We start from the raw sequence: 16,974 nt of genomic DNA, 5'->3' as shown, positions 1-16,974 counted from the left end.
GTGGGGCTGGGGGGCACACACAGCACCTCCCCCGAGAGTTCCAGTGCACCCATAGGCAGCAGAGGAGGAGGAGACACCCTGGGGTGACACGGAAAAATGGCGGGGGGGGTGTCTGTTCCTGCGGGGTGGGTGGTGGGAGGTGACAGGGTTCATGGCAACACCGGGAGGGGACGCATGGCACGAAGGTCCTGAGATACCGGGATGTCCAGGCGTGTCCACGGGGCTGCGCCGGGGCCACCGGGGGGCGGCACCGAGAGACCGGGGGTGCCCGGGGGGAGCGGGCGGTGCCCGACGATTGCCGGGCTGTACGGGGAGGTGCCAGGGGGTTCCTGGGGGATACCGATGTGTACATACCAGGGGGGTGACCGACGGGTAACTGGGGGTGACCAGGGGTTAACGGGGGACATCGCGGATTGCCGAGGGTTGCCAGGGGGTTTCAAGAGGTTACCGGGTGGTGCCCCAGGGCTCCCGGGAGGTATTGCGGGTTGACAGGAGGATTTCAGAGGGGTACCGGCTGTGCCCGGAGGATATTGAAGGTTCCAGTACTGGGCGGTGCCCGAGGGGTACCGGGATGTGGTTGCATCTTGACGGCTGGGTGCCGGGGAGGTAACTTGGGGTACCGGGGATTGCCATGGGGCTCCGGGGGACTACCGGGGATGCTCGGATGCTATCGGGGTGTGCCGTGTTGTATCGGGGATTGCCGGAGGCTCCCAGAGAGGTACCGCGGTGTAACGGGGATTGCCGGGGTGGTTGCAAGGGGTAAAAGGGGGTACCCGGAGGCTCCCGGGGGTAATGGAGGGGTCCAGGGCATTGCCGGAGGATGCCTGGGGGGTGCCGGGGCCGCTCTCCGGGGCGGGGCGGTACCTGCGCGGCCACCGCCTCACCTGGGGCGTTGCGGGGCGGGACGGGGCGGGACGCGGCGGGCGGCGACGGGAGCGGCGGCGGCGGCGGCGGCAACGGACGGGCCATGCGGGGGCTACGCTCCGGGCTCTGCCCGCTCTCCATCTTCATCCTCCTCCTCCTCTCCCCGCTCCTGCCGGCAGCCGCCCTCTCCCCGTCCCTGCCATGCGTCCTCCCGGGGCTGCGCCGCGGGCCGCTCCCCGCACCAGGTAACTCGCACCGTCGGGGCGCGGAGGCACCGGGACCCCCGGAACACCTCGGGGACGGGCTGGGGCCGCGATCGGGGCCGGGATCGGGGCTCAGAAAACTGGAGGGGCGGCAGGGCGCCCCTCACTGCCGGGATCAGGATCGCTTTGCCCCCGGGGGTGAGGTTTGTGGGGGGACCTGGCAGTGCCCCGGCTGTGGGGCTGGCGGGGATCCCCAGGTGCGGGTCTGACGCGAGTCCCCGAGTGTGGGGCTGCGCCATGGGGCTGGCTGGGCTCCTGTGCTCTAGGGCTGTGCCCTCCTTCCCCAGGCTATGGGGCTTGGCCATGGGGCTGGCTGTGCCCCGTGGGGCTGGCGGTGCCCGTCTGGTCTCCCTGGGCTGGTGGCGCCCGCTGCCAGTGCCTTTGGCCCAGCCGTGGGGAGCCCGCTGCGAGCAGGGCTGGGTCCCCGCAGGGTGGGTGGCCAGCGCCGGGCTGGCAATGGGGCTGGGTGCCCCAGGGCCACCCTTCTCCGACCGTGGGCTGCGGGCTCTGGCTGGGCCGAGGCTGGGCAGGGTCTTGCTGCTGCCAGCTCTTGGCCCCCTGCCGGCGCTTGGCCCGGGCCCGCTGCCCTCTTCGCTCGGCGGCTCCCGGGGGATTGGGGCTGCCCGGGAACGCGGCCGGAGCCAGCGCTCGCCTAATGGCCGCGGGAGCACTAAAAGCTTTCCTTGGCGGTAAGTGCCAGGGAGCGGTCTCGACCTCCGCCTGCCGTGGACACCACATCCCGTTTCCCGTCCCGTTTCTATCAGCTGAGCCTGCTAGGACTGGAGCCGGGCACTGCCAGGGGTCTGGCCATGCCACTGCGACCTCCTCCGTGGGCAGCACATGGCCCCGGCACCGGCCGTGCGGCTCCGCCTTAGCACCCAGCGGGCACGGTGCCCTGTGGGCTCTCCACGGAGGGACCCCCGAGGACACGGTGGGGTACCCCCTGCGCCGCTTGGCCCTTTGGTGGGAACAGCGATTCGTGCCACAGCTGGGGAGAGGGGCCGGGGGCTTCCCCGGCCTCCTCGTACCCCGTTTGCCAGGCTGACTGATGGCCCCCAGCCCCGTTAATGTCCCTTATCGCGGCTATCGCGACTGGGAGGGGCCCCGGCACTGCCCTCGGGGCACGGTTGCTGCTCCCCACGTGGCCCCACCGTCGCCACTGGGCTCGCTCCCTCCGGAGTGGGGCAGCCGTGGGGCGCAGCTCTCCCTGCCCCATGTCACGCCTTCCGCAGCCCCCCCAGCCCCGCTCCACGTCCCGCCCTGGGCCGCTCGGCCGCCCGGAGCTGGCTCAGCTCCGCTAATCCCCTAATCCTTCCCCCGGGGGGGTGAGGAGCCGGGGCTGTGTCCAGCACGAGGGATGCAGAGTGGGAGGCGGGGGAGGGAGATTCAATGGCCAATGTCCTGGCCACGGGGGGTTGGGAGCCCCGAGGGGGGTGACACACCGGGAGGGGGCTGGGGCAGGGCTCTGCCTGCCCAGGAATTTCCCATCATCTCTGAAACAAAGCCGAAACTTCCACCGAAACTTCCACTGCGCTCCCGTACGGCTCCCGGTGTTCCCTGCTCCGCTCCTGGTGTCCCCTCTTTTCCACCGCTCCCTGCCCCGCTCCTCCTCAGGACTCTGGGGGATTGCGGGGTCCCGGAGCTAGTGGTTGCGGGGGGTGCGAGGTCTCCCCCCAGTCCCCCTCACCCCTCACCCTCACAGGGAGCTCCGGAGGCTGCGCGGGGCCGTACAGGACGGAGGAGCCTGATGTCGGGGTGCGGGAGGATGGGGGCCCCGTGCGGCGACCGGGGGTGGGCAAGGCGCTCGCCGTACCCCCCCGAGAGGCCCGTTCCCCCCGGGATGCCGCTGGCCAGCCAGACCCTGCCCCAGTTCCTGCAGAGAGCAGGCGCTCCCCACAGGTAACGCTGTCCCGCCTATCCCCCCTCCCTGCTCCCCCAGCCGGCTGTGCCCTCACTCACCCCCAACCCACAGGAGCTCCCCAGGGCTCACGCTGCTCTCAGGAGGCAGAAGAGGGACTGGGTGATCCCCCCCATCAAGGTTCCTGAAAATGAGAGGGGCCCCTTCCCCAAAAAGCTGGTTCAGGTATGCGAGGGGTTAGTTTGGGCATGGAGGTGGATGCTGGGGGGTCCATCCGCTCTGCATTGGGGCAGGGTGTGATTGGGTGGGCGGTACTGACCCCATGCCCTTCCCCTTGATCTGTGTCTCCTCCCAGATCAAATCCAATCGGGACAGAGACACCAAGATCTTCTATAGCATCACGGGGCAGGGAGCAGATGCCCCCCCCGAGGGCATCTTCACCATCGAGAAGGAGTCAGGCTGGATGAAGGTGACGCAGCCACTGGACCGAGAGCACATCGACAAGTACCACGTAGGTCCTTGCCAGGGGACACTGGGGGGACGTTAGGGTGCTCTGCCAGGCCCCCCACTCACACCCCACCCTGCAGCTCTTCTCCCACGCTGTGTCTGAGAACGGGAAGCCAGTGGAGGAGCCGATGGAGATCATCGTGACGGTGACAGACCAGAATGACAACAAGCCCCAGTTCACACAGGAGGTGTTCAGGGGCTCTGTGCCAGAGGGAGCTCTGCCGGGTAGGACCCCATGCCGTGGGGAAGCTCTGCATCCCACCAGCCATGTTCCTTGGGCACAGCCCAGGCACTGTCCCCCCAAAGTATCCCACTCACCAGGACATCCACATCCCCAGGCACCTCCGTCATGCAGGTGACAGCCACGGATGCAGATGATGCGGTGGAGACCTACAATGGTGTCATCGCCTACTCCATCCTCAGCCAGGAGCCACGGGAGCCCCATCCCCAAATGTTCACCATCAACCGGGCCACCGGTGCTCTCAGTGTGATCGCTAGTGGCCTCGACCGGGAGGTGGGCTCTGCAGCACCGTGGGGCAGGGGTCCCAGCCCAAGCGGGGGCTGACAGGGTGTCTGTCTGTCTGTCCACCACAGCGTGTGCGGGAGTACACACTGACCGTGCAGGCAGCTGACCTGGATGGTGTGGGACTGACCACCACGGCACTGGCCGTCATTGAGATCGCTGATGTCAATGACAATGCCCCTGAGTTTGACCCCAAAACGGTAACGTGGGCCCCCCTGCTGGGTGTGACCCTCCCCAGTGCCTGGCGGGCTGTGGTGCTGATGGTGCCCCTGACCCACAGTATGAGGCAGCCGTGCCAGAGAATGTGGCTGGGCGGGAGGTGGCCCGGCTGGCTGTCACCGACCTGGACGAGCCTGGCACATCGGCATGGCGAGCTGTCTACTCCATCCTGCGTGGCAACGACGGGGGTGCCTTCGCCATCACCACTGACCCTGCCACCAACGAGGGCATCCTCCGCACCGCCAAGGTCTGCGTCACCCCCGTGTCACCCCGTTGCTGCCCACAGTGAGGTCCTGCCTGTTCTTGTCTCACTGCCCCTGTATCCTCCTCTCCCAGGGTCTGGACTATGAGGCCAAGCAGAAGTTTGTGCTCCATGTGGCAGTGGCCAACGAGGTCCCCTTCGTCGTGAAGCTGCCAATGGCCACTGCTACTGTGACAGTCACTGTGGAGGATGTCAATGAGGCCCCGGTGTTCATGCCGCCGGTGCAGCTGGCCACGGTGTCGGAGGATGTGCCCCCAGGGCAGACCCTCACTGCCTGCACGGCCCAGGACCCTGACAAGGCACAGGGCCAGCGGATCAAGTGAGAGGGGACAGGGTTGGAGTGGAGGTCTGGGGGGTCTCCACTGCCCCTTGCTGCAGCACCAGCTCCTCTGTGCCCCCCAGGTACCTGGTGGGGCACGACCCAGCGGGCTGGCTGGCTGTGCACCCCGAGAATGGCCTGGTGACAGCGCGGGACCACCTGGACCGCGAGTCCCCCTTCGTCAAGAACAGCACCTACATGGCCATGCTGCTGGCCGTGGACGATGGTGAGGGACATGAAAGGGCCCTTGTTCCCCCTCCCGCGTGAGGGGCATGTGCTGCCATCACCAGGAAACATCCCAGCTCCAGCATGGAGCAGTGTGGGAGCTGCCCAGCCCCACCCCTGCCCTGTGAGGATCCTGGGTTTGGGACTCCCCCTCTCCAGCATCATTCCTCACTGTCCCCACCCTTGCCTGGAGAGTCTTTATCCCTGGGAGATGAGGCTTCCCCTGTCCCCATGCCTGCTCAGTCACCCATGTCCCTGGGATAGTCCTGGGTTTGGGGTCCCCCCTCGAGAATTGTCCCCACCAGGCTCACCGCCGGCCACGGGCACGGGCACACTGCTCCTCACCCTGCTCGATGTGAACGACAACGGCCCCGAGGCTGAGCCACGGGACATCACCGTCTGCCAGCGCAGTCCCCAGCCCCAGCTCCTCACTGTCACCGATCGAGACCTGCCCCCCAACACTGGCCCCTTCCGCGCCGAGCTCACCCATGGCTCAGAGGACAGCTGGGCTGTGGAGGTGGGAGACACAGGTATTGCAGTGGGGCTGAAGAGAACATGGGGGGTCCTTGATGGAAGCAGCTGTGCCGTGGCTGCATTTCCTGGTGCATCCCCGTGAGCCCCCATCTCCCACAGGTGACACAGTGACACTGCAGCTGGTGGCACCGCTGGAGCCAGACACCTACAGTGTGTACCTGCGGCTGCTGGACCAGCCGGGCAGAGCCCAGGTGACCATCATCACTGCACGGGTCTGTGCCTGCGAGGGGGCGGCACAAGGCTGTCCCCAGAGACCCCAGGCTGTCACTGCCCTGCCTTTCGTCCTCGCTGCCCTGGGAGCGCTGCTGGCCCTGCTGCGTGAGTGGGGATGCTGGGGGTCCTGGGGCTGTGGGGACACTCCTGCCCTGGGCACAGTGGGGGACACGTGTCCCTGCTGATGGCACTGTTCCCCCCCAGTCATCCTGCTGCTGCTTCTGCTCTTCGTGAGGAGGAGGAAGGTGACGAAGGAGCCACTGCTACTGCCCGAGGACGACACAAGGGACAACATCTTCTACTACGGGGAGGAGGGTGGCGGCGAGGAGGACCAGGTGGGTATGGAGCTCAGGGGGCTGGTGACAGGTTGGGCAACCTGACTCTGCCCCTCTTCACATGTGTGTGTCCCCAGAACTATGACCTGCAGCAGCTGCACCGGGGGCTGGACGCGCGGCCCGAGGTGATCCGCAATGATGTGGTGCCCACCGTCTTGCCAGCGCCTCAGTACCGACCGCGCCCCGCCCACCCCGATGACATTGGCACCTTCATTGAGGAGGTGAGTCCTGACCTGGAGAGGGTGGCAGGGCAGGGGACACAGGCACTGACCCCTCTGCTCCCCCAGAACCTGAAGGCAGCCAACACAGACCCCACGGCTCCCCCCTACGACTCGCTGCTGGTGTTCGACTACGAGGGCAGTGGCTCCGAGGCCACCTCGCTCAGCTCCCTCAACTCCTCCGCCTCCGACGGCGACCAGGACTACGACTACCTCAACGACTGGGGCAGCCGCTTCCGCAAGCTGGCCGAGCTCTACGGCGGGGGCGAGGAGGACGATTAGGGACCCCTGGCCTGCTGCTGCCTTCTTATTGCTGCTTTCGTGCCTTGGGGGTTCCCCCTGCTGTGCCCCCCCACCCCAGCGCAGCCCCCTCACCTCCTTGCCTGCATTTTTGTGGTTATTTTCTATTTTTTAAGGTATGAAATGATGGTGTGTGATGCTGCGGACAAGGGGATGGGAGCTGGGTCAGTTTTAATAAAGGATTTGGTTTTTTAGACGCTCCAGGCTCTGTGTCACTTTGTGCCCTGGAGGTTGGCACTGACCCCAGCTCTGCAGTGACCTCTCTCCAGCTCTGTCTCTCCTTGCCCACTCCAGTGTGGCACCTATGGCACAGCTGCAGTGCCACTCCTGCACAAGCAGTGCCAAGGACAAGCAGTGCTTGTCCCCAAGGGGTGCTGGCAGGCATGGGCAGGGCACTGACCCCCAATCTGTCCTCCGTGGGAGTGACACTGGTGGTACTGGACATTCCTGGTGCTAAATCCCTCCCGGCCTGGGCAGTCAGAGCCCTGCATCCCCCAGGCTGCCACCCCAACCCCCTGAGATAACCGTGGGTCCTAGCATACGTGGGCACAGCAGCCTCTGGCTCCAGCAGGACCCTGAGCCCTGGGGGTCTCCCAGTGGGTCCAGGATCAGCTCCTGACAGTCATGGGGTGGGGGCAGCTGGTGGCACCAGGGTGTTCCTTTCCATGGGGTCACCCCCATTTCTGCTGTGTTTGGGGACAGAAGGGTGTGGGGGAAGCTGGGGACTGCAGCACCCTGAGGGGTCTTTCCTGCCCCGGGGGGCTCTCTGGGTACGATGTTTGCCCCTCCTGCAGAGCCAGGAACTGTGCGGCCATGGCGTGGGGACATCCTGGAGTACTTCTGGCTCCTGCCACCCGCCAACACCCCCTGTCGCACACCCCTGGATGGGAGAGGCATGAAAAGCCCGGGGGCTGTGTGTCTGAAGCCGGGAATATCAGGGGCACGGGGGGCCGGGGGTACCCGGGCCGGGCACAGCACCAGGGGTATTGGGAGAGCTCTAGGCTGCTGGGGTACTGGGGTTACCAGAGGCTGAAGGCATAACGGGGGTACCACAGTGCCGGGGGCCATGGGGTAAGTACCACAGCAGTACCGCGGATGTACCGGGACACCGGGGGTCGGGGGTACCGGGAACACTGGGGTTCCGGGTGCGGGCGGGGCGGCACCGCCTCCCGTCGGGGCGGGACAGGGCGGTTCCCGGCGGGGTCGACACCTGCGGGGCGGGATCGGGACTGGACCGGACGCACCTGCGACTCTGCGGCGGCAGCGCCCGATCCCTCCGGCACCAACCGGCACCGGCACCGGCACCGGCACCGGCGATGGGGTGGCGGGCGGGCTGCTCGGTCCCGCTCTGCCTTGTCTTGCTCCTGCTCCAGGTGAGCTATGGAATGGGGCGGCAGGACCCTGCTTGGGACCCCGCCGAGACCCTAGCCGGGGCAGCGGGACCCTGCTCGGGACCCTGCCCGGTGCAAACGTCTCTCTCCGGGCAGAGCGGGCAGCGGCTGTGCCAGGGGGTAGTGTGCCAGCCCGGCTTCACCGCCGAGACCTTTGCCCTGACGGTGCCGCGGGACAGAGTGGCGGCGGGACGAGCCCTGGGACGAGGTAAGGGCACGGGGACAACCGGGTGTGGGGGACAGGGTGGCTGTGAGGACGGGGACGGGACTATGGGAACAGGGGGGTGTGTGGGAAACGGGGGACATGAAGCCGTGCCCCCGTGCCCGAGTGATGATGGCGTGGCCACGGGGACACGCTCTGGATGGCTTCACGGGGACAGGGTCGTGGGGACGGTGCCATGGCAGTGGGGATGGTCCCACGGCGGTGGGGACAGTGCGGTGGTGGTGGGGACAGGCTTGCTGTGGTGGCAGGTGGCACGGGAGACAGAGACGTGGTGGCGGTGTGTCTATGCACAGCCGTGGGGCCACGCTGAGGGCACCGGTGGTCCCAGCACGGGCAGCAGTGGCGGTGGCATGGCGGGATGGCGTCGTGGCGCGGGGGCAGCAGGAGCCGCTCCCCGGGGTGCGCCGGCGCGGGCGGCGCTGACTCAGGCGCCGCAGACCTGTTGGGGCCGGCAGGTTGGGGTGTGGGGAGCGCAGGCGCCTGCCCTGCCCCGTGCCTCACCTGGCACCCAGGGTTCACCAGGGTGAGCCCCCTTTGGACCCACAGTGTAGCCCCCCAGGGCCACATGGGGATGGGCACCGGGATGGGCTCCTAGGCTGTTGGGGACGTTGGTGTCCCACTGTGCTGGTACCAAAGCCAGTGTGGCAACGGGGTACCAGGGACCTGTGTGCTGGGGACCTGCTGCCACTTTGGGGTCCCCAAAAGGGGCTCTGTGGGCTCTGGGGCTGTGCAGAGGCCATCACAATCTGCACCAGTTCATGGCTGAGAGTGGTGCTGGCACCACGGTGTGTGTGCCAGGGTGGCTGTGGTGGGCACAGGGCCGAGGGGTACTAAGCACCCAGCGCCACACCAGCTCCCAAACATCCTCGGCTCTGTAACGGCTTCACCTGGGAGAGCCAGGAATGGACCCTGCCCCATACCCCAGGAATGGTGTTTGTTTGCTTTCTGGTTGATCATTAATGCACAGCCGTTGATGTCCATCAGGGCTGCGCCCGATACCAGGGTGACGGGCAGACCTGTGACTTCCCTGCAGCACGGGGACCTGCTGGAAATCCTCTGCCTGGCACCAGCACTTTCAGTTTGGGGTTCCGGGCACAGCCAGGGCGTGGGAGGAAGGAAAGGGCCATCTGCCCTTGGGGCTTGTGTGGCACCCTGTGATTCATGGCTGTGCCACCGCAATGCCAGCCATGGGGTGGCCGAGCCCGGTGGGCTTCAGGCCACACTGGGCCACAGAACACCCCAAAACTCGCGGCCAGGCTGACGAGCTGGGTTGTAATTAGCCTGATGAGTTGAGCGCAGTGTTTTCCCTCCAACAGGCCCGGACAGGCCCCGCGCGGCGCCGGGGCGGCAAACAGCAACACCTGCGCGGGGGCTGCGGCGTCACCGGGGCTCTGCTCCGTGGGATGGGGGGCTCTGGGCTGGTGGGGACGTGGTGGGGGCTGGGACAGTCCACATCAGCCCTGGGTGGAGAAACCTTGAGAGTCTGAAGTCACAGCGAAACTGGGGTGACGTCAGTGGATGTGTCACCTGCAGCACCTTCACCCCGGGGTGAGCCCCCTGTGCTGGCACAGGAGCGCCTGCGCCACACACGGGTGGTGACACCCAGCTCTGCCTGTGCCCAGCCCCATTGAGACCTCACAGGACATGAGGTGGCTTGGGGGGGCTGCCCTGGTCCCCTGTGTGGGGTCTCAGCCCCACACGCTGTTTGGCAGCCTGGTCCTACCGGAGTCTGGCTGTCCCAGTGCCCTGTGGGCTGTGGTGAGAGACTGGAAGTGGGGGATCCCCCTGTGGAACTCTCTGAGCTCTCCTTTTCTCCCACCCCCATCATTCCCAGGAGAGGGGGGCCCCCCCGACTCCCAGCCCCGGGGAGAGGAGGGCTGAGGACGGCCCTCCTTCAGCCAAGCTGGAAAAACAGGTTGTGCACGGCCAGGTGGGAAGGGGGGGAGTTGGAAAGGGGGAGAGCGGGAAAGGGGAAGCAGGCTCTGAGCACACAGCACCCACTGAACCGGCGCGGGGCTGAGCACTGAGCACTCACTGCACCCCGTGTGGGGCTGGGGGCTTCATGCTGCCCCTCGCTTCACCCACCGGCCGTGCCAGGGCCCGGGGCCGAGCGCTGCGCCCGCGCCCGCGGCTGCCTCTCCTTCCCCGCCTGCCCCGGCACGTTCCTGCCCAGCCGGCCCCACCGGCTCCCCCAGCCCTTGCCGGGGGTCCCGCCGTGGGGCTGGCGGGGCTGGCATCGCGCCGGCGGCTCCTCCCTGGCCGGGTCGGGGGCACCGCGGTGGGTAGGGGGCAGCGGTCGCTCTCCGCTCCGTCCCACAGCCACCCCCGGATTCCTGGGCTGCTCCTGGGCTGACGTAACCCCACCGGCTCCGTTCCGTTCCGTTCGGCTGTGCCGCGCTGCCTCCCACCCAGCCCGGCGCGGCCCCTTGCCGAGGCGCGGGTCACGGCGGGGCGATGGTGGCAGCGCTGGCTCCGCAGCCCGGGTGCCGCTGGCTCCAGCAACTCTCTCCTAGACAAAGGATGTTTGTTCGGGAGCTGCGGCCGCAGCTCATGTGATGCCGGCTGACCGCCGCCTCTGGCCGGCACAGCTCTACCGCGCCCAGCCGTGTGCCAAGCTGGTGACACGGGGACCCCGCACGCCCGCTGTCCCTGCGGCTGGGGGTCTCGGAGGGTACCTGGACAGGTTGCAGGGCCCGGCTGCCAGGGTACTGGGTGCCAGAGCAGGTGAGCGACTGCCACACTTTTATTGGAGAAGCAGCTGGAGCAGCACAGGCATGGTGGTGGTGACATGCCACGCTTGGGCACACGCTGTGCCACAGGGATACACCCATGTAGGGATGTGCCGTGCCATACGTGGTGCTGGGGACAGGGACGTGCTGTGCACTGCAGGGACATGCTGTGTCAAGTGCCCCTTGCCCCATTGTCACTGTCCGGCTGGGATCCCGTGGCACAGCAGGTCCTGCCGTGTCCCATCCTGGACCAAAGGCAGGGCAGGGATGCACCGTGTGTCGTGCCCAGGATGGGATCCTGGCAGGGCATGTGGCACTGTGTGTGAAGCATCCCCACCACTGCTGTGACCCCACAGCCCGGGCGGCTGGGACACGGCTGTGCTGCGTGTGGCTGTGTCCGCAGAACACCCTGTCACTCGGTCCCCTGTCCCCAGTGACCTTTGTAGACTGCAGTGAGTCACACCGTGCCGCCTTCCTCGCCGACGACACGCGCTTCAGGGTGAGCAGGGATGGCGTGGTCTCTGCCACCCGGCCTCTGCAGCTCCAGCGGAGGGAGATCACCTTTGCTGTGCACACCTGGGATGCTGAGGGCAAGAAGCACTCGGCCAAGGTGACACTGCGCCAGCGGTGGCACCAACACCACGAGCAGATGCAGCAGGTAAAGCACACACCCACTCCCTGGGGTCACAGCCCCCCTGTCCCTGATGCAGAGGGCTCAGCAAGGTGGTGGCACTGAGCAGAGCCACTGTCCCAACAGGATACAGTGCCCGACATGCTGATTTTCCCGGAGCATGGACATGGCCTTCGGCGGCAGAAGAGGGACTGGGTCATCCCCCCCATCAACTGCCCTGAGAACGAGCGGGGACCCTTCCCCAAGAACTTGGTGCAGGTATGTGTCCCCTCGGGGACCAGGCAGGGTCCAGGGGGGTCCCCGGAGTGCTGGACATGTCTCCACCTCCTTCTTTCTGCCTCACTGCCAGATCAAATCCAACAAGGACAAGGAGACCAAGGTTTTCTACAGCATCACAGGGCAGGGAGCAGACACCATCCCTGTGGGTGTCTTCATCATCGAGAGGGAGACAGGGTGGCTGAAGGTGACGAAACCACTGGACCGGGAGGAGAAGGATAAATATGTGGTGAGTGAGGGGGACGTTCTGTGGTGGGACAGGGACAATCCTGGTGGCTGCATGCAGACTGACTGTGCTCTTGCAGCTCTACTCCCATGCTGTGTCAGCCAATGGGCAGCCCGTGGAGGATCCCATGGAGATCATCATCACCGTCACTGACCAGAACGACAACCGGCCTGTCTTCACCCAGCAAGTCTTTGTCGGCTACATTGAGGAGAACGCCAAGCCAGGTACGTGGGGGTCTCTGAGCTGGGACCACGCAGAGCCCTGAGTGGGAGCAGCAGACACCAGGGTGTCTGGTAAATTCTGTCCCATGAGTAAAATCTCTCTGGCTTGCCCCACATCCAGGCACATCCGTGATGACTGTGAATGCCACGGACGCAGACGATGCGATCAATGTGAACAACGGCATCATCGGCTACTCCATCCTCAGCGAGGAGCCCAAGGGTGCACAGCAGATGTTCACCATCAACGCCGAGAAGGGCATCATCAGCGTCATTGGCACGGGACTGGACCGGGAGGTAGGTGCCTTGCCATGACCCAGGAGAACCTTTGGCAGCTCCACAGTGGGATGTGCCATGGGGAGAAAGGGATGCTGGCGTCCATCTGGTTTTGGGATGTGCCACCGGCTGTAGGGGTGTCTGCAGTCTCGAGCCTACCAGGAGTTGTGCTGGGGACACTGCAGGGATCCCCAGCCCTGCTGAGCCCTGGAGCAGTGCCAGCACCTCGGGTGGGCAGCTGGGACATTGGCTGCCTCTGTGCCAGCAGAGAACAGCGAGGCTGGAGAAGGGTGGAGGAGCAGGCTGGTGATGCCTGGAGGAGGGGAGCTCCCCAGCCCCCACCCCAGCCCTAACTGGGGTGATTTTGCCCTGCAGACCACTCCCAACTACACACTGATAATCCAGGCTGCGGACCAGGAGGGCACGGGCCTGACCAACACCGCCACTGCCATCATCAAAGTCACCGATGCCAACGACAACCCTCCTGTCTTCAACCCCAACATGGTACCACCCAGCCCCAGCCACTGCCCTCCCTGGGCATCATGGCACAAGACCCTACCTGGGGTGCCTGGGGCCACACAGGTCACCATCCCTGTCCCATCTTGCAGTACGAGGCATCAGTGGATGAGAACGCGGTGGGGGTGCTGGTGGCCCGGCTGCATGTGACAGACCAGGACCTGCCAGGCTCCCCAGCCTGGGACGCCGTCTACCGCATCCTGAGCGGGGACCCACAGGGCGACTTCGAGATCACCACTGACCCCAAAACCAATGATGGGCTCCTGAAAACTGCCAGGGTGGGTCCCACTGCCACGTGGCCGCCTCAGCACCAGCTGAATCCCTGCTGGCACTACCCAGCTTCTCTTCCTCCCCCAGGGCCTGGATTATGAGACCCAGAAACGGTACAAGCTTGTGGTGGCAGTGGAGAACAAGGTCCCCTTCACTGTGGACCTGAATCCTGCCACGGCCAGTGTCCTGGTGTCGGTGAGGGATGTGAATGAAGCCCCCATCTTTGTGCCCTCGGTCAAGCGGGTGGAGGTGATGGAGGACGTGCCTGTGGGATACCAGGTCACCTCCTACACAGCCCAGGATCCTGACAAGGATCAAAGCCAGAAAATCACGTGAGTGGAGGGTGGTGGGGGCTTTGCTGGGGTGTCTGAAGGGCTGTGCTGCACTGTGTGCCCCTTCCTCTCGCCCTGCTGACCCCTGGCTGCCCCCAGGTATCGCATGGGCAGCGACCCCGCCGGGTGGTTGGCCATCGACCCTGAGAACGGCATCGTCACGGCAGCGCAGCCGCTGGACAGAGAGTCAGCACATGCCATCAACAGCACTTACAAAGCCATCGTCCTGGCCGTGGACAACGGTGAGGGTGCCCAGCTGCTTCCCCCCTGCCCCGCTCCGTGTCCCCCCATGGGGTCCAGGCAGGCCCCTCCCTGGGTGCTTCGCTGACTCTCAGTCCCACAGGGTCACCAAACTATGGCACTGGCACGGGGACACTGCTCCTCCTGCTGCAGGACGTGAATGACAACGGGCCTGTGCCAGAGCCCCGCAGCTTTGACATCTGCAACCGGCAGCCCGAGGAGCAGATCCTGAACATCATCGACAAGGACCTGCCCCCCAACACCCACCCCTTCAGGGCAGAGCTGATGCATGGCTCTGGCAGCAACTGGACTGCCAAGGTGGCTCCACCAGGTGGGTGCCACCTGCTCTGTAGCTGCACACTGCTGTGGGCACTAGGCTGGGGACCTGCCATGAGGCAAATCCTGTGACAGTGCCAAGGGTGCTCCCAAACCAGAGCTGGGAGAGGGGCTGGAGCACCAGGAGTGGCTGAGGGAGCTGGGAAGGCTCAGGAGGGACTTCCTTGCTCTCTACACCTCCCCGGCCGGAGGGTGCAGCCAGGTGAGGGTCAGGATCTGCTCCCAGGGAACAAGGGACAGGACAAGGGGAAACAGCCTCCAGTTGTGCCAGGAGAGATTTAGGTTGGATATTGGAGAAAATTCATTCATGGAAAGGGCGGTCAGGCATTGGAACAGGCTGCCCCAGGACATTGTTATATTCCCCATCCCTAGAGGGATTTAAGAGCTGTGTGGATGTGGCACTTGGTGACATGGGTCAGTGGTGGCCTTGGCAGTGCTGGGGGATGGCTGTACTCAATAATCTTGGAGGCCTTTTCCAACCCAAATGATTCTGTGTTTCACCAAGACGTGGTGAAGCTGAGCATGAAGAAGGAGCTGGAGCCAGGCGAGTACAGCATCTTCCTGAAGCTGCTGGATGCACAGGGCAAGGAGCAGATCACACCTGTGCGAGCCCAGGTCTGCAGCTGTGAGGGGCCAGCCAAGAACTGTGAGCGGCGAGCGTTCATCTCTGGTGGCATGGGCGTGCCTGCCATCCTGGGCATCCTGGGGGGCATCCTGGCGCTGCTCAGTGAGTACCTGGGGACGAGGACGGGAGGGACACGGTGTGGGTCACCCTCTCCCTGCTGCCCTGACCTGCTTCCTGTGCCTGCAGTCCTCCTGCTGCTGCTGCTGCTCTTCGCGAGGAGGAGGAAGGTGGTGAAGGAGCCACTGCTCCCACCTGAGGATGACATGAGGGACAATGTCTACCACTACGATGAGGAGGGCGGTGGCGAGGAGGACCAGGTGGGATGGCTCTGCCTGCTGGACTCCGCACACCAAGTGGTGGTGGCGGTGTCTGTGGTTGTCCCTTGAACCTTGTCTCGTGCTGTCCCCCCAGGACTATGACCTGAGCCAGCTGCACCGGGGGCTGGACGCGCGGCCCGAGGTGATCCGCAATGACGTGGCCCCCCCGCTGATGGCAGCCCCGCAGTACCGACCGCGCCCCGCCAACCCCGACGAGATCGGGAACTTCATCGATGAGGTGAGTCCTGACCAGGGCGGGGCCAGGGGGTGATGCCTCCCTGCCACACCAGCGCAGGGGACACAGGCACTGACCCCTCTGCTCCCCCAGAACCTGAAGGCAGCCGACACAGACCCCACGGCTCCCCCCTACGACTCGCTGCTGGTGTTCGACTACGAGGGCAGTGGCTCCGAGGCCACCTCGCTCAGCTCCCTCAACTCCTCCGCCTCCGACGGCGACCAGGACTACGACTACCTCAACGACTGGGGCAGCCGCTTCCGCAAGCTGGCCGAGCTCTACGGCGGGGGCGAGGAGGACGATTAGGGACCCCTGGCCTGCTGCCACCACCTCATTTCACCCCTCCGGACTCAGGCTGGTCTCTGCCCGGGGTGGCCGAACCCCCTCCAACACCCACTGGACACAGTGCCCACATCTCCCTCACTGAGAAAAGCTCAGGCTCACCAGGGTGGGGGGTTTTGGGGTAGTCTGGGGGTTTCCTAGCCCCCTCGGCTTCAGGGCATGGAACCTTTTGGTCCATTCCCCACCCTGGAACTGAGGTGCTCCCAGCTGTGGGGGCCAGGATCAGCTCCTTCTTCCCTTTTTCAAGAGGAGAAAAGGAGGTTTCTCTGGCGCTCTCCAAAATACCTCGTGCTCCCAGCCCCACACAGCTATCTCCCACCGGGCTCAGATCATGAACCTGGTGACGGAGAAGTGGGATGAGGCACTCGATCAGCACAGACCAAAGATGCATCGTCACAGGGAATTGTATTTACTACGTTGTATGTACAGGCAGATTTCTATTTTTCCGTATCCCAGATTATGGTTTGATTTCCTCTGTGTTGTGCCAGGTGTAATTACCATGCAGCCAATGAAAGGCGCTTTCCAAAATCAAAGGGCTTTCCCAAAATCCTGACCTCTGTGTTTAGCTGTTGACATGGTTCGTATTTTTTATTATGGGAAAAGGGTCTGATGTGAGCTGGGAAACCAGCAGTGGTGAAGTGTTGATTGCATGTTTTTTATATAAAATTGAAAAAAATAAATTGTTTTAAGAAAACCACAACTCTGTGTATGAGGCTCTGCCGGTGTTTGGCGGCTTTACCTCCTGTGCAGGTGTGGCCATGGCTCCTCCACGAGCGAGCGGGCAATCAGAGTCAGGGAATGGTTTGGGTTGGAAGAGACCTTAAGGATCATCCCACTCCACCCCTCTGCATTGGCAGGAAACCTTCCACCATCCCAGGTTGCTCCACACCCCAATGTCCAACCTGGCCTGGGACACTGCCAGGGATCCAGGGGCAGCCACAGCTGCTCTGGGCGAGTGCCAGGACCTCACCACTCTCAGATGAGAAGGATTCCATCCCAGTATCCCATCTCACCCTGCCCTCCGGCAGTGGGAAGCCATTCCCGTCCTGTCCCTGCCCACTTTGTCCCAAATCCCGCCCAGCTCTCCGGTAAGTTTCTCCTCCCTTTCCCGACCGCCCCAAGATGGCGGCAGGCACCCAGCCCCGCCCCTC

General features: G+C 64.9%; 2 protein-coding genes across 2 annotated transcripts; both read left to right on the top strand.

Annotated features, from left to right (window-relative positions):
• Window positions 1–900: 900 nt before the first annotated feature.
• CDH3 (cadherin 3) lies at window positions 901–6,836 on the top strand. Its single transcript, XM_085071301.1, has 15 exons — window positions 901–1,109; window positions 2,830–3,026; window positions 3,100–3,210; window positions 3,341–3,496; window positions 3,573–3,717; window positions 3,831–4,006; window positions 4,087–4,215; window positions 4,296–4,481; window positions 4,571–4,815; window positions 4,899–5,041; window positions 5,346–5,570; window positions 5,674–5,892; window positions 5,992–6,122; window positions 6,200–6,343; window positions 6,410–6,836. The coding sequence occupies exons 1-15, from the start codon at window positions 968–970 to the stop codon at window positions 6,620–6,622; spliced, it is 2,562 nt and encodes an 853-aa protein (XP_084927427.1). The 5' UTR covers window positions 901–967; the 3' UTR covers window positions 6,623–6,836.
• A 1,011-nt stretch (window positions 6,837–7,847) lies between these two features.
• CDH1 (cadherin 1) lies at window positions 7,848–16,523 on the top strand. Its single transcript, XM_085071302.1, has 16 exons — window positions 7,848–8,013; window positions 8,128–8,239; window positions 11,418–11,641; window positions 11,741–11,872; window positions 11,964–12,119; window positions 12,196–12,340; window positions 12,459–12,631; window positions 12,986–13,114; window positions 13,219–13,404; window positions 13,484–13,728; window positions 13,828–13,970; window positions 14,072–14,299; window positions 14,810–15,031; window positions 15,116–15,246; window positions 15,341–15,484; window positions 15,575–16,523. The coding sequence occupies exons 1-16, from the start codon at window positions 7,957–7,959 to the stop codon at window positions 15,785–15,787; spliced, it is 2,640 nt and encodes an 879-aa protein (XP_084927428.1). The 5' UTR covers window positions 7,848–7,956; the 3' UTR covers window positions 15,788–16,523.
• The last annotated feature ends 451 nt before the right edge of the window (window positions 16,524–16,974 follow it).

This window comes from Lichenostomus cassidix, chromosome 11 (assembly GCF_008360975.1).
Source record: "Lichenostomus cassidix isolate B80296 chromosome 11, HeHo_3.0, whole genome shotgun sequence".
In the NCBI taxonomy this organism is placed as follows: domain Eukaryota; kingdom Metazoa; phylum Chordata; class Aves; order Passeriformes; family Meliphagidae; genus Lichenostomus; species Lichenostomus cassidix.
Note: the sequence above shows the minus strand (reverse complement) of the source record. Positions and strands in the feature narration are given on the sequence as shown.